Source organism: Falco cherrug, chromosome 1, assembly GCF_023634085.1.
Source record: "Falco cherrug isolate bFalChe1 chromosome 1, bFalChe1.pri, whole genome shotgun sequence".
In the NCBI taxonomy this organism is placed as follows: domain Eukaryota; kingdom Metazoa; phylum Chordata; class Aves; order Falconiformes; family Falconidae; genus Falco; species Falco cherrug.
In genome coordinates this window covers 126,704,779-126,720,336 of record NC_073697.1, presented here as the reverse complement: position 1 = coordinate 126,720,336, position 15,558 = coordinate 126,704,779, and the positions used below count along the sequence as shown (strand labels likewise).

At 48.3% G+C, this 15,558-nt stretch overlaps 1 protein-coding gene across 4 annotated transcripts in view; it reads left to right on the top strand.

The window, feature by feature from the left end:
- The window catches only part of RPTOR (regulatory associated protein of MTOR complex 1), a 159,271-nt gene that overhangs the window by 120,056 nt on the left and 23,657 nt on the right, over window positions 1–15,558 (top strand). For all 4 annotated transcript variants that reach the window (XM_055696299.1, XM_055696290.1, XM_055696314.1 and 1 more), the window contains 4 exons: window positions 1,516–1,619; window positions 2,605–2,788; window positions 4,604–4,714; window positions 13,139–13,244. In XM_055696299.1, coding sequence (XP_055552274.1) covers window positions 1,516–1,619; window positions 2,605–2,788; window positions 4,604–4,714; window positions 13,139–13,244 — 505 coding nt within the window. The remainder of the gene's footprint in view (window positions 1–1,515; window positions 1,620–2,604; window positions 2,789–4,603; window positions 4,715–13,138; window positions 13,245–15,558) is intronic.

Genomic DNA, 15,558 nt, shown 5'->3' with positions numbered 1-15,558 from the left:
ATGGTACTTGCCGTCCCAGCCGAGGCAATCTGTCCCTTCCTGTGGTGGAGGTGGGCTGTGTGGGGACGGTTGTCACCGCTCCGAGGCTTTGGAGCTGAACCGGTGACGCTCAGGAGGTCTTGAACCCTGTGGAAGCGAGGGAGAGGAGACCTCACCGGGTGGCTGGAGGCAGGGAGAGGTGGAGGTCATCTCCAAGGGCCCTTGGGCTCCGGCAAGGAGTGGGCAGGGTGTCACCCACGCAGCAGTGCCTCCCTTTCCTCTCCGCAACAGATGCATGTGGGCTCAGAGCGCAAAGACACGCTGCTGTTGATGATGGTTGTCAGTTCTGCCTTGTAAAGGCATTAACTTACAAAAGGCTCGTTAGCTCTCTGGGCTGCAGAAGACCACGCATGCAGTTTTTCTTTCTGAGCACTCTGCATGTCCGTAGCAGCCTGTCTGACCTTGCTGAGCTTGGTTTCAGCTGGATGCACGCTGCCGTGCCGCCTCAGCACCCCACTTGGCCGCTGTGCCAAGGTGGGAGTTCCTTAGTGTTCGAGGAGATGGTGGAAGGCCCCGTGCCTGTGGGATTAGCTGTATTTGTTCCTCCAGGGTTTTTTTTTATGCCAATCTGGGGCTTCCCTGGAAAGTTATTTGAATCTGTGAGAAATTTCAAATGTTTCACAGGAGGCGGGGTGATGTGGAGAGGAGGAAAGGAGTCTGTGAGCGATGGAAGACGTCTCCCTTCTGAAGGGGAGGCTTGTTTGCATGGTGTGAGCAGCACGCTCAGCCTGGAGGGTGCGAGGCGGTGATGTAGCTGTCTGTGCACCTCTCGCTGCCTTTCCCCTGCCCTGCTCTAAGGTCTTCCCCAGGAGTGAGGACAACGATGCCTCAGGCTCTTTCGGAAACAGCCGAGTGCCAGGGTACCGCCTTGCAGAGCTGAGAGCAGCCCGGCTATGTAACCCCTGCCTTCCCCCAAAAGGGCATCCTCTAACGAGCTTGGGAAGGCTCGGCAATCCTCAGGGGAGACCAGAGCAGCATCAGGAGGTGGTTGGAGGCAGCTGCCGGGTTCTACGAGGGAAGTTCTGACTCAAGTGTGGAATCAGGGTCAGGATGTGTGCTTGGATTCTGGTTGTGGCAAGGACAGTAGTCCTCTGGCAAGGTGGGAGGGAAAGGCTGGCTGCTGAAGGGGAACACCAGCTGCCTGCCCAGCGGCAGCTTGTTTCAGTGCTGGTATAGGTTGTAGGCTGCAGCTGGTTTAGGGAGAAGGTTTAGGTGTTAGTCAAAGCTGTTTCCCTGTAAGTAACAGAAGGGCACTTTCTGGTAAGTGTTTTCTGACTCAAAAAGTAGTAAAACCATCTTATGTGTTGGGAACTGCAGAGGGACTTTTTTTCATATAAATTTTTAAACACCCACACACACTGATAGAGAGCTTAACTTCATTTAACCCCAGGTGTACAATTGTATTGGATAACAAACAGCTGTGGTTGGTGTTTTGCAGTCTTGGCTGTTCAGGACTCTGTTTTGTGTTTTCTCTAGGCAACAGTAAATGCTCGCCCCCAGCGCATCCTCGACACCTCCTCGCTGACTCAGTCTGCCCCCGCCAGCCCCACCAACAAGGGCATGCACATCCACCAAGTCGGGTAAGCACTGATGGCGCTTTCTAGCACTTTTGCCATAGTGTGTTTAGGGGCTCCCTGCTGCTCACCACTCGAGCATCCATCCCAATTAACTATACCAGAAAGAGCAAACATGCCGAGGGCTCAGTAGCTTCTTGGTTTAGCACTAGTAAGGTGTTCAGAAACAAAAGCTCTGGGAAAAGATGGGGAGCTTCTTCCTTTTTCTAGGACAAAGAGAAACAAAAAGCACTAATTATCTAAAGATGAATTGAACGAAGAGCTAACTGTTGCTGGTTTTACTAATGCACTCTGGCCTGACCTGTGCGGTTATTCAAATTTCCCATTGAAGTCTGATCTGTATTTTCTGTGTTTTCAGCTGGCAAAAGCCAGGCTTATCTGATGATCAACAAGCCATGCCTAAACTGCAGGGAAATTGAGATAATGGTATGGGCAAAGCTAGAATTTGAAAGTTTGCTTATTTCCCAAAATATCCTTTCCAAGAGAACACACCATGCTTTAGATCTAGTGGTCCCAGAATCTTGGAATGGAGGGCCCAGAACTGCACAGTGATGGTTTTTTTAATGTTTTCTGATAGCATAACGTAACCGTGCAGTAAGGTAAATCTCAGTTTACATGTAAATTAACATGCATTTTCAGTGGGATGACAGGACTTCCCATTTCCCTATTGGAATACAGTGGCTAGTTGGTGTGCCCTACGTCAGACATGGTGCCCTGCGGGTGTGTGACTGTTGGACCTGCAGGTTCCCAAAATGTTAGTTTTCTTATTCTTAGTCTGGGGTTGGCACAGTCAAGGTTCACTCTTGTTTTGGGGTTCTTATGCCTTTTGAAGGGGGTGGGGGCATTGGGTTCTTTTGGTTTTGTAGAGGAAGCACAGCAGTGAAGTGTAAGTCTTGTAAGAAAGAAACAAAGTGAAAGTAACGTAATTCGCTTGCAGGAGTCTCATGTCCAGTAATACCTAAATCCTTTCCCTCTTTTTTTTGATCTCTAGAGGGTCACCTCCAACCACTAGTACAAGCAGTTCCAGCCTGACAAATGATGTGACAAAACAGCCAGTCAGTCGGGACATTGCATCTGTAAGACCTGCCAATGTCAGCAACATGGGGGTGCAGTATACTCCCCACTCCCACCAGTTCCCCAGGACAAGAAAAATGTTTGACAAGGGGCCAGAACAGGTACAGAGCCTTTCCTTTCAGATCTGACTACTTCCCCACTCCACTGGGTTTGGTTACACATTCTGCTCTTTGTGTTTTATTTCTACATATCTTTTGTTTGCTTCTAGCTGCTGGTAACTCCAAATTGGTTTCATCTAACCAGTAAAAAAAATGGATTCGGGTTTTTTTTTTCTTCAGGATAAATTTTGTTTTATGGTTTTTGATAGGGCATTATTCACTTCCGCTAGTAAGAAGCATTTAATCAGAGTTGATTGCTTACTCATTCGTAAACATTTGTCTGCCTGAGTGATAACGCAGTCAGAACTGTGACCCTTGGATGCTTTGTCTCCAACCCCAGCAAAGCAGAGACCAAGGAGGAAAAAGGAGAGATTCCTCTTCCTTTAACATACAAACTGGCATTCCTCTTGACAGACTGATGGGTGCTGCTGCGCCAGAATATTCACCTTCTTTCCAGCAGCCCATACCCACTCTGCGCGTGGCAGCATCTGTGCTGCGCACAAGGGAGGATGTAAGCCTAGACTGTTCCTGGGGAGACCAAAGCTCATTGCAGGTCACAGTGAGAGTTGTCACTTCAGGGCTGCAAGGACCTCGGGAGGAGTGGCAGTGACTCCTCTTTTCAGCATGCAAGCAAGCCAACAAGGGGTTTGCATACGTTTTAGCATTTTAAGGACAGTCATCAGGTGCTGGGCATTTCTCCATTTACAGAAGCATGAAGGACTGATGTGGTGCCAAGCAGAGCAGTCAGATTTCAACATGCACAAAGGATGCTGAGTGTCACCCTCAGATGAGCCGTGTCAGGTGAATATAGTTGAGTCCAAGCACACTTGGCTGTTCTTTTGGCCATCCCTTGAAGGCAGAGACTATGACTTATCAATGGTTAGTGTTCTTCGGGATTCAGCCATCTGGCAGTAGTTTTGTGTCTACCTCTCCCCTTACTTCAACGCATTTCCAGGATTTTTCTGGTGCTGGCTCTGTGGATGAGAGGAGGCTGACAAGGCAGGGGGTGTGCTCTGCTGCCTGTCCTAATGCACAAAGCGTGATGGAAGGGGAATGTTTACCCTCCTTTTCTCCCTTCTGGTGCTGTGAAAGGGAAGGATTCTTCCATCTGATGCTGTGAAGTGCGTGCATCGACAGCTTTCGGGTGTTCTGACTGCTGGGAAGAAACTGCCCTTCACTTAACTTGGCTTTTCTGCCATTCTTTAGTGAAGAACCTCACAAAAGCTTCTGGAGGTAGAGAGTTAATTCTTCTGTGTAATTACGAGAAAAAAATGTTGGAGCCTTAGCAGGAACACCTTCCCTTCTCATGGGGATGGCAGTGCTAGCCTGGATCATATTTCTGAAAAAATGGCTGAAACCCAAGTGAACGGAGTGGTCTTTCTGTTTTCTTTTTGGGTGTCTTGTGCTTCTTAACAGATAATCCATATTTGCCCTTGGCCTGACACTGTGTCTGGCTGTGCTTTATCCCAGATCATCTTCACTGCTCCCCTCTTTCTCATGCCAGATTCTTGGGAGACCATGAGAAAACTCATCCTGGGACTTCATTTTGATGATAGACTGATGCCTCAGCCCTGATTCATACGGTAGCCTGACTATGTCTTGTGCTGTGCAGAAGAGGGAATTTGCACATTTCCAAAGAGTTAACATAATGACAGTGATCTTAAAGCTAGATGTAAAAAAATACCATATCCTTAGCAATGTGTTAGAGCTTTTTTCTGCCTGGTGGTGTGTTGAAGGCAATCTGGGTATCACTGTGTGCGCATCTTGCCCACGTGAAGGGGAGGGACATGGTTAACATCCTCTTCTCTTTCTGCACAGACTACTGACGATGCCGATGATACCGTTGGACACAAAAGTTTCATTTCGGCCACAGTGCAGACGGGGTTTTGTGACTGGAGCGCGAAGTATTTTGCTCAGCCAGTCATGAAGGTAATGCTTTCTCTCTGCATGCTTTCTGAGTCACGGCGCTGCAGCTCTTGGCAAGTGCCACTGTCCTGAGCATACATTAGGGGCTTCCCCTGTTCTTTTTCCCTTCATTTTTGTTCAGTCTGGGGAGGGAAAGGGGTGGATTTACTTGCATCATGCTGCTCGGGGGAGCTGTGTGACCATGGTGCTTGTAAAGTAAGAGGGAAGAAATCATCAGAGGGAGCAGGAAAGTTAGTGGCAGAGGGGACAGAGGCATATGACTTAAGAAGGAACACCGAACAAAAGCCCGGCACCCCACGGAGTGTGTTCAAGAAAGAATGTAAAAATGTGGAATGGTTCTGTACTTGGTGCAGTTCCACCAGTTTTGCACTGCTGCAGGGTGCATTGCAGAGTTGGTTTATTTTAAATGTTGTGGTTTTCAATATATATTGAAAATTGTGTTATAGTAAAAATTAATTGGGGGGTGGGGGGTGTGCTTTTACATATATATATATATATATAAAAAATAAATATACTAAGGAAGATCCTTTATTCCAGAAAGGGCTGTGAGAGGCTGGAGAAAGAGGGGGGTTCTTTCTGACATCCTAGCTGAATTGTCTGTCTGTGGTGATACTAAAACAAGCAGAGAAGTGATGGAGGCTGCTGCCCTGGGTAAAGACAATGTCACCACAGTGGCAGTAGCACATGGCCTGTGCTTGAGGTTAGGCTTGGTCGTGTGACTGCAGAGCTGTGGTCTGCCTAGGGACACCCTATACAGATGCCTTTAACTTAGAAAAGAGAAAGTGATGATAGTGACTGGACATCCACATAACTGCCTGGGGGAAACTTGGGAAGCATCGTTGTTGGTTTTGGAAGTTTAAAAAAAGAAAAAGTTCTATTATGGCAAAGAATGAGGGTGGAAATGACAAATCTCCACTGCGATCTTTTTAGGAGTGTGTGTATTCTGGTAACTAAGTTGGCTTTATGTGAAGTGAGAGATGCACTGAAGACTTGCTCTAGGAATAAAAACCAAAACAGAATTCTTAAGAGGCGGGCAAAGATCGTCAATGACTGGAAAGGGAAACTGTTAAGTTCCCAGAATCTTTTAGCCAAAGATCAGGTTTCGATTTTCAGTGTGAAATCAAAACAAGCGGTAAATCCCTCCTTTATAATAAGCAAACACGATAAGGCAAGCCTCCAGGTGCTTTGGGAGTCAAGCGGCACAAACTGTAACAGAATTTTCACTTAATTTCATGGAGGTATTGCGATTTCTGTGAATAATAATGCACAGTCTGTATTAATGCCGTTACCTGAGCAACTCTACAACAGATGTTTGTATCCAACTACTGATACTTAATAATGAAGAAATTGTACATTTTCTGTGCTGTCTCATCCCAGAATTGCCACTGAGCCATTCGTCACTGCTCCTTCCAGTCTTTAGGCATGTTACATTGTTTGATGATGAGGTGAGGTAATTGCCCCCAAGTTTAAGGATATCAGAAAAGTAGTTACATGGCAGCCAGTTTGTGTGAAGCTTTGATTTCTTCAGAGAATCACCAGGAGGAAAAGCTGGGTGGTGAGGTGATTGCCTGACTCTTCCTCAGCTGCTAGTGAAATTAACTTTCTTCAGATATCATTAGCAGAATAATTCATTAGGACATACATCTGGCCTGTGGGGCTTGCTTGCTCGGTCAAGCTTTAAACCAGGGTTTTCTCTCATCAAGATGAGTTTTGGTGTCTTGATTCAAGTCCAGAAGAGAGTACAGGAAGAGGAGGAGGATGTTCCATCTCTTAGTTCTTATTAAAAACATTTGTCTGCTTTTTAAGGAAAGGTCTTCCCAGTGAAGAGGGGTATCTATATTAATAAAATAAATCATGGTAGGCAGCCAATCAACGGCAGGTTCAGTGGGTAGATGAGGAGCTCTGTGTGTGTGTTGGGGGAGGGCGGGTTTACTACTTCATGTGCATAAAATAGAGGAAATTAACTTTAGGAGAGAGAATAAAAATCATGGAGCATTCCTGTACAATTTTTCAGAAGCCAGGGAGGGGGAGTCATGGAAATGGAGGGCTTCCCTGCACCCCGCTGAGTCGCAGAGCGTTCCGTGTCTCGCCATGAGAACTGAGGTGCTGCAGGGTGTACCCCGTGCGCGGTGCTCTGCCGCTGCAGCCTCTACGAGCATAGCAGGAGCAGCAGCGTGTCTGACAGTGGTGGCTCTTTTAATCATTTCCTAAGTGTTTTCGTTTGGAAATACTCACTGACTGGGCTCGAGTTTTCTGAGCACGGGCTGTCCTCAACAGCCACGTTTCAGCTACAGTTTGAGCGAAAAAAACCCTCTTTCCTAACAGAACAAGGAAGATAATTGATTTCCCCGTTACTTCTGCAAAGCATCTTTAAAAGGCCGGGCAGAGGGTTTCTGCAGGCAAACACATGTGTAATCTTGTCCTAACAGGGAATGATGCGTAACTTTGTATCGAGTGGGCGGCCTGTGCAGGGGACAAGAAGTCCCTTGCAAGGATGCTCTGTGGCTGCTGGTGTAAGGAGGCAGGACTGGCCGTGCATAGCGCCGTGCTGGCCGAGCGCTCCTTTCCCAGAATGGCTGTTCCTGCAGCAACAAGGAACAAACAGCCCTGGCTGGTGGCTGCTCTCTTTAGGGAACTTCAGCCTCATGAAAAAGGCAAAGAGTAAAGTCTAGCAGGTACTGATGGAAAAAGATGACATTGATGTTTAATTCCAAGACTTCATTTGGAGATTGGCTGCCTACCATCGTAAACAGGGAAAGACAAGACAACTATTCCTGTAATGAATAAACATAAAATGACTGTGAGTGCGTCTTAGTCATATTTAATTTATGAATTTAGTTTTGCTTCACAGACCTTGCTCTGAGAATGCTTTCACTGGAAAGATTGAGGGATTAATTTCCAGTGTAAATCACTGGCTTGGTTTCAAGCCATCATACCGAATTTGATTTATTGATTACCTAATCAAATAAATGGAGAAAGAAGATACTGCATTATGAATTCTCAGTGTGCCAGGAAAAACAGATACCTACCCTAGCTCTGATCTCTACAAAAGTCTTCCTTCCTGAAAACTCTTGTGGCAAAAGGCTGTTCTGCTAACCACAGGCGGTCTTGGACTGAGAGGCACAGGAAAGACTTGTTGCCAGCTGTCAGGAAGCCCTGAGTCAAGGAGAGCGGGAGCCAGCATCTGTTATTGCCAGGACTGGCAGAACATGCAGGCAGGAGCTGGTAAGGATCCTGGAAGGTGAGAATTACATAAGGAATCCTTCCTGATGAGTCCCTGCCTTAACTTCAGCACTGTGTCTTGGCTGTTGTTCAGCCCTGGTGGAGAAAGTGAGCCTTCTGCGTGATTGCTGAGGAACGCTAACCAGGGAAAAACCGTATTTACTACTGGAGCCATCTGCTGAACCCTTCCCGTGCCCTGCAATGCCGACTGCTGTGTCGGGAGGGGGAGGCGAAGTGGGAAAGTGAAAAACTTTGCTGGCTTTCAGATGGCCCTGCTCGGTGGGAGGTTTCAGAAGTGTTGGTTTCTGTCCGAGTGGAGGCTCAGAGATGTCAGGCACCGGTGGGGGGTGTGACCCTGCCCGTGCAGCGCTGTGTGACTGGCCTGTGCCACCGGGAGCTGCGCGACTGCCTGATGCTTAAATGGGAGCTGGCTGGGAGGGAGACAAAGACATAAATGATAAGCCTCAATAGTTAATTATTTTGAATAGCAATACCTGCTTTTCCAGCCAGCAGCAGCTGGGCTAGAGGTCGTGACTGTCTGCTACACACACTCCCTGGTACTCCACGGTGGTTTGTCACCAGAAGCTCCCTTGAGATGTGCTCTGTGGGGTTCCAGTTTTCACAGACAAATGCTCTCTCCTGACAAGATCACCCGTACAGCTCTGTCCTGCAGAGGAGAGGTCTGCGTTTTGCCAGTGTGCTCTGACTCTTTCTGCCGTCGCAGTGATGGTCTGAGGGCTCGGCCGGCCCATCCTTGCCTGCTTGGTGCAAGAACACTGTTGCCTGTGTCGCACTTCACTAGTATAGAGCGTCCCTGCTAGATGATGGTGATTTGCAACAACAGTTAAGGATAAGTTGAGTTCAACAGAGTCTATTTCATTAAGGGTATTGTACGTTTACTCTCTGATAACACTTCAGAAGGACACACAGGGATTTTTCTGCGTTATTCTTGCTGGTTTTTTTCTCTCAAAGCTCCATGAGCCTCCCGCAGAACTGCAGAATTGTGCCAGGCTTTTTTTCTGTGCAGGCTCAGGCCCCGTTACTTTCTCTTTTTAACATGGGTGTTCACCAGATTCCAACCAGCATCAGTCAGCTTAATGATAACACTGAGACTAGTGAGACCCGGGGCATGGATCAGAAGTGGAGCCACCTAGAGTGAGTATCTGGTGCTCAGCGAGTGTATTTTGGGCATTTTCAGCTGCGATCCCAGCTGGACCTGGGGGAAGCTAGTGGACACACACAGATCGTGGCGGAAGCATCTTTGCAGGAACCTCCCTTACAAATTCCAAGGTGATGACATCCCCCGTCTGCAGAGTCTTTGGCACAGAATATGGTTGGTTAAGTCAACTGTACCAAAGCCAAGACTCCAGCATATGCCCTTAGTGTTCTCCTACTACAAGGAGCTGGATTGCATCTTAAAGCGATACACAGGTGTAACCCCTTCACAACACAGCAATCCTCTGGGTGAACATCTGCGGCTCCCTTTTGCTCACACCTTCAGAGGAGGAGGAGGAAGACAAAGATGGCAAACCTGGTTGTGGGAGCAGGGGCTGCCCCCAAGCGTGCGCAGGTTGCAGGTGCTGCAGGGAGATGCCCAGGCGCTGCCAGTGCAACGGGGCAGGTAAAGGCATCATCTGTCCTTCACTGTTCTGGGCGAGGAAGGGCTTTTGCTGGTGGTGTCCAGCTTTCAGCTTCGTCACGTTCAAGCAACACAGCAGCAGTGCGGATGCAAATGGGAACAAAACTGAAACGCAGCTGATTAGGTGGGATTCCATGTAGGATAATCAGGGCAGGGCCTTTCTCTGTCCTCATCAGTTGATGCCTCACTTGTGCATTGAATCTGGGTCATGTGCTGGGGATGTGAGGCAGTGAAATAATCTCTTCCTGATGTGTCCACAGGGTCACCTGTGACTGCTGCCCTGCCCTAGAGCCCAGGGTATCTGCAGGGGGGAGGCGTGCGCAGCAGCGGCGACAGGTTGTTTGGTTTCTGCGAAGAAACACTTTTGCTGACCTGGCATAGCACAGATCACTGTTATATCACTCAGCGCAAGTGTCTCCGGAGTGGTCAAAGCAATCAGAGATCCCATCTAACAAGATATAAAAGGATTTTCTCATTGTCAGTTCTGTCCGGACAGTAGAGGGGAAAGCCTTAAGCAGTGGGCAGTGAGGATGCCTTTACTCCCACCTCAGGAAATGGTAATAACCATTTTAATTCCTTTTTTAAGGACCTGCAGATGAATGCAGGACTCAAGGATTCAGCAGGATGCCACAGTTCAAAGGACAGTAAATGTGCTCCAGAGACTAAAGACTGCAAAAAAAGAGACGAGGTTTCAGTGAGGAGAAGGGACGTGTAGTGTGTGTGACTGGTGGGGTGGTGCTGGGCCATCCCTGCTGGCCGTTGAGAGAGGAGGAGTGCAGGAACCAGTGCAGGTGCATGGGCACAAGCACCTGCATCCTCCTGCACCTCGGGAGAGCGCGCAGAGCAGCCCGCTCTCAGGGGGGACACACGCCTGTTGGAGAGCTTGGCTTGCACACTGCAGCTTCTTGGGAACATCCGCTGCAGGGCCAGTGGTGCCACATGAGCAGTGCATCATTGCACGCAGTTTTAAAAGGGTCCATATGTCCATTTTCAGAAGTAAATGTTTTGGTGTTGTGGGAGAGGAGGAGTTTTACTCTTTGTACAATAAAATCTTGTGCTCTTGCTGCGTTCATCATGCAGGTCTTCGCTTGCACTTCGCTTGCCAGGTGTGTGTGGGCTTTGGGTTGTTTGTGATCAGACCTTTCATGGTTGGACATTTGGAGGTTTATTGTCTCCAAAGCAATGAATATGCCTGGTTTCAACCTAACAAGGAGCACTGGAGATTTCTCACAAGCCAGCCTGCCAGAACTTCCCCAGAGATTTGTCGTCCCATCAGTGACAAGCTGTAGGTGGCACTGGCCATGCTTTTGTCTTGGTTTCTTGCTCAGCTCTGTCTGCCATCTGCTCCTCCGCTCGCAGACGGCATGCAAGACACACCAGGCAAGTGGGTGTTTGAATGGAAAGACCACTTCTGCCACCAAAACCCACTCGCTGCTGTTCAAGCAGTGGCCAAGGCAGAAGGTCTCCTCGCGAGCCTGGGAGGACAGGCAGCCACCGAGCAGCACAGGTGCAGGGTGCTGGCTGGGCTGGAGGAGCTCGGCGTGACTGGCCTGGCCTGCCTGCGTCATTTTCGCATCACTGTTTCTGTTGATTGGAGACACTTGTCTCCCTCCCATCAGTACTTCACACTGCAATGCTGGCACTGAGCATACTCCCAGCCACGTCTGAGGCTTGTCTTGCCATACGCGGCTGCTGCTGCTGCTATAGCGTCTGGGGACCGTACCCTGAGAGACCTCGTTATAGGAGGAATCGTTGCTACTGATACCGGATGATAAAAACAACTGCCTGCTCAGCCTCCTTGGAAGAGTTATTTTTCTTCAGACCTGAAAAGCCCAGCAGCTCCTTTAATCTGATATTCTTTATCTGCTAGAATGAGTGCTTTGCTCAACTGCATAACTGTGCACGTCTTGGCTCTAAACTGTGAAAGCCGCTGGGTGCCTGTACGAGAATTTACCATTCTGCTTGTTCCCTTCCCTTCCCCGGCTGTTTAGGGCTAACTTTAATTTATTCCCAGAGAATCTGGGTTTTCATTAAGGTGTAGGTGTAATCTCTCCAGTCTTAAATCTCCCTTGATATATTTTTATCTTAGGTTTGTTTGTTGCTTTACTTAATTGGTCGTTTGTCATTGCCTTTCTAATAGATGTTGTATTCTTGAAGAATTGAAATAGTAGCGCTTTTTTTTGGCCAGGAGAGGTGGAGGGGAGGCTTCTTATCTTTTATTTATTTTAAAGAAGCAGAAATTCAGCTTAGTAATAGTTGTTTTCCAAAGTATAGTGCATTTTGTAGACAGTATATATAATAGGAACAGACAATTAAAGTACTTTCTTACTGGGGGAAAAGCAAGTGTGTGTTAGTGGGGAATGGGGAAGGAGTGAAGGGACTTTGTGGTATCTCCCTTCTTCAGGAGTTACTCCTTTTGGAACAGCCGTGATCAAAAGACACTGGAGTCCTGTAGCTCAGCCCCTTAATTGATCCAGGGATGTTTCTGGAGCTTTGGTGTTACTAGTCTGGGATAATTGTTTAAGCATTCAATAAAAGACATGGCCCATGTAACTGCTGCGGTGGTTTCATGGATGAGGTCATGAGTCTATTCCTTTTGATCCTGTACACTGAGGGCAGGAGCAGCCCTGATGGCCGCCTCTCCCGAGGGGCAGCACCTTCGCTTCCCCGGTACCTGGCAGGAGCTGCCAGCAGTGCTGCTGCAGAATCCCAACCCAGCCCTCTGCCTCGGGGACGGATTTTGCAGGAAAGCCATGGAGTGTGCTGAAGCTTGGAGCAATGGGGTGTGAATAAACATAATAAAGTAGATCAGCATGACTGCATATACTGCTCCAGTTTCAGGTGGAGGTTTGTGTGTAATCAAACCAAGATGACACGGGGGCATCGTTTTCTTGCAGCCAAGTCTGATATAGGAAACCGAAGCAGTTGCTGTTACTCGTAAATGTGATGCTGGTAACTTCAGCATCTCAGGATCTGAAAATAAAGTAATGCCTTTCTTGGCCTTCAGTCATCTGTTAGCAAGGAAAGAAAGATTTTTAATGTATCCTGAGCTTTCTGTCTGTATCAAAGCTGTGTTCTCTCTTCAGCCTCAGGATTGCTACATAATGTTTTTCAGCATGTTAGGCACAGTAATCTGTATTGCACTGAAACGGGACTTGTTGCAGGAGGAAAGGCATTAGGGTGACTGTACGGGAGGAAGAGGCTCCTCACCAACCCGTCACATGCGTTTGGAGACCAGAATGTGCTTGGCTCTTCAGAAACCCCGTGGCGTTCCCTTTGGAGAAATGCCTATGATTTAAAGACAAAATAAAATGTAGGACAGCAAAAGGAAAGGGGAAGAGATTACAGATGATGGGGAAGATTTAGATTAGAAAGATGCTCAAGTATTTAATAACATGAGCTTCTCCATAACGTGAGCTCCTCCGTTTACTGCCTGAAGCTGGAGACCGTATAATTTATGGCTTAGTCTGATGTGCATGTGTATGAGCGTGTGTTACGGAAGTAATTTCATGGAGTTTTGATGGCTACTGTTGTCTTGTGTTGTGAATATGTTGATACACTGAAAGATCCCAGAAGAGCATGACTTGGAGAGCCAGATTCGCAAGGAGAGAGAGTGGCGGTTTCTGCGCAATGCTCGTGTCAGGAAGCAAGCCCAGAAGATCATCCAGAAGGGTGAGTGATTTCCCTCTTGCCCAGCTGCAGGCATCTTCCTGGAGCTCAGGGCACTGTGCTTCGTGGGGACGCCAGACTGTGAAGCCCCAGTTAACACGGCCCTGTGCCGGCTCTCGGACGGGAGAGGTGCCAGCGCTTTCGGGCTGCCGGCAGGGTGATGCTGCTGTAGGGTGTTTCACTGACAGTCGCCCACCTTCCCGTTCTCAGCTGCTGGTTTGGATTGCCAGGCTGGGGGGAGCGACTACTTAAAGCATCAGATGGCTGCCTTCCCCTCTGCAAACCGAACGGCAGCACCATGGTAGATGATGTCATGGCTGGTCACCAGCAGGGTGCTGAGCCGGAGCGTAGTGCCAGGCTGGCCAACCTGCGGAGTCCGGCCTGGGAGGGCAGGAGCGGAGGAGCAAAGACTCCTGTGCAGGAGCGGGGCGCTGGCCCCACAGAGGAGCGGGGCGCTGGCCGTGGAGGCAGCTGCCATCTGTGCTAGAATTGACAGAGCATCCCATTTCCGACGCGATGTTGGCTCCTGGCCCACGGCTGAGCGACAGCAGCTGAGCTCTTCAGCCGTGTGCGCTATCGCAGCCAGTGCCTCCGCCAGAGCCAGAGCAGCCAGCACCAGGTCGAGAATCCAGGGAACCTTAACGGCTGCTATCGATTTACCGTTTGGGCTTTTCCTCTGTGTCCTGTAAAGTTCACGAGGATACTGTAGGTTATGTTTTCAAAGGGACAGAAGGCAGAACATTGTAGGGTAAACTTCAGAGGCACCGCATGGCCAGGAAGGCTCTGACAGCGTTTGACATGTGACAGACGGGCTGGCCACAGCGACCCAGCCCCACCGAGAGGCTGCGTGTCCGCTGCGTGCTCGGAAGGCATCTCGGCATGATCTTTCACATTCCCCACTCTGCCGAGCTCTGTAAATGATTACTTTCTCCTTACATCCCATTAAGTTTTTAACACTTGTACGTTTGGCTCTACATGTGCTGCTTACACATTTCCCAAACGTGCCTCAGGTCCCCATGGCATTAGCGCCCGCTCCCCAGAAAGCTGATGCTGCTTTTGTTTGCGATTCTCTCTGCCTTTCCATGCAGTGGTTGGGCCAGACTCTTACATTCCCGCGCTGTTTGAACATAGTGGAACCCCACGAAGTTTTGTCAGGAATTTGCATGTGTCCATTACTCCTGCTCATGTGCCTCGGACAGTGGCAGCTGGGGAGCAGTGTTTATGGGAGCCCTTCTCCAGGCATCCTCCCAGCAGCATTCCTGGGGGCAGAACTGCGCGGGTGGGAGCTGTCCTATCCTGGGATGCTCGCTGAGGCACGTGGAGCTGGAAATAATGATTTGCTGAATGAAGAACTGCCCAAGGCTCAGCCTCCTGCATGCACCTCATTGCCCAGAGGTTTGCTGGGCTCCAGTCAGCACAATGGGCAGCTTAATGTTGTGAAAGTGCAGAATATCATAAACCAGAGTAATACAGAAATGAAACTGAAGCCCAGGAGATGGCTTGGGAGATCTTTCTGAATACAAAGGGGGGGATTTTTCATGCCTACCTGAAGAAGTTAAATCTTTTTCTAGATAGTGTTCATATTCGGTTGCTTGACCTGAGCGACTAAAATGTCAGTATTCATTTAAAAAAAAAGAAAATGTGAAATATTAAAAAGAATTAAAGTAGACTTACAATCTTTTAATGAAAATTAGATTAAATAGATGCATTCTAAAACAAACAAGAGCTGAGTAAATGTCTCCTGGGCTTACAGCTTTATGTGATGAATTCATACTGTGCCAAAAAATTGCAGTGTCAGGGGTACCAAAACCGTTTGTGAATAGCAAATCATTCTGAGGAAATGATGGGAAAGGTCTTTAACCATCGTTTTAATGTCTCCCCGGAAAATATATTTCTCATTTTCAAATTAACCTAAAATTTAAAAGAACTGAAATGGATGGTTAAATAAATAATCCACAAGCTAAATTGAAATACTGTATTTTAAGTTGAAAAAAAGCATTTTCATTTTTTATGTTGAAAAAAAATAGCATTGATTTTTGTGTCAACACAAACTAGTATTTCTCTGGGCTTTGTTGTGCTTGCCTGCTGTGTTCTCCTCCATCACCAGAGGAGAGGACCCCCTGCTGCATCACAGCTTTTAGTTTGTACTGTAAGATGTGAGACGATCAGTATGGAGGGGTCGGGGCTGTCGAAGCTCTGGGATCTGAGAAAGTTCTTGAAGGAGGAAAGTGTCGGGGGGGTGTCTGTGGGTGAGAACGGGGGTGGAGTGGAGGAGGAGAGCGGTGAGCTGTGGCACTGGGAAGCAGGGGGGGTCCGA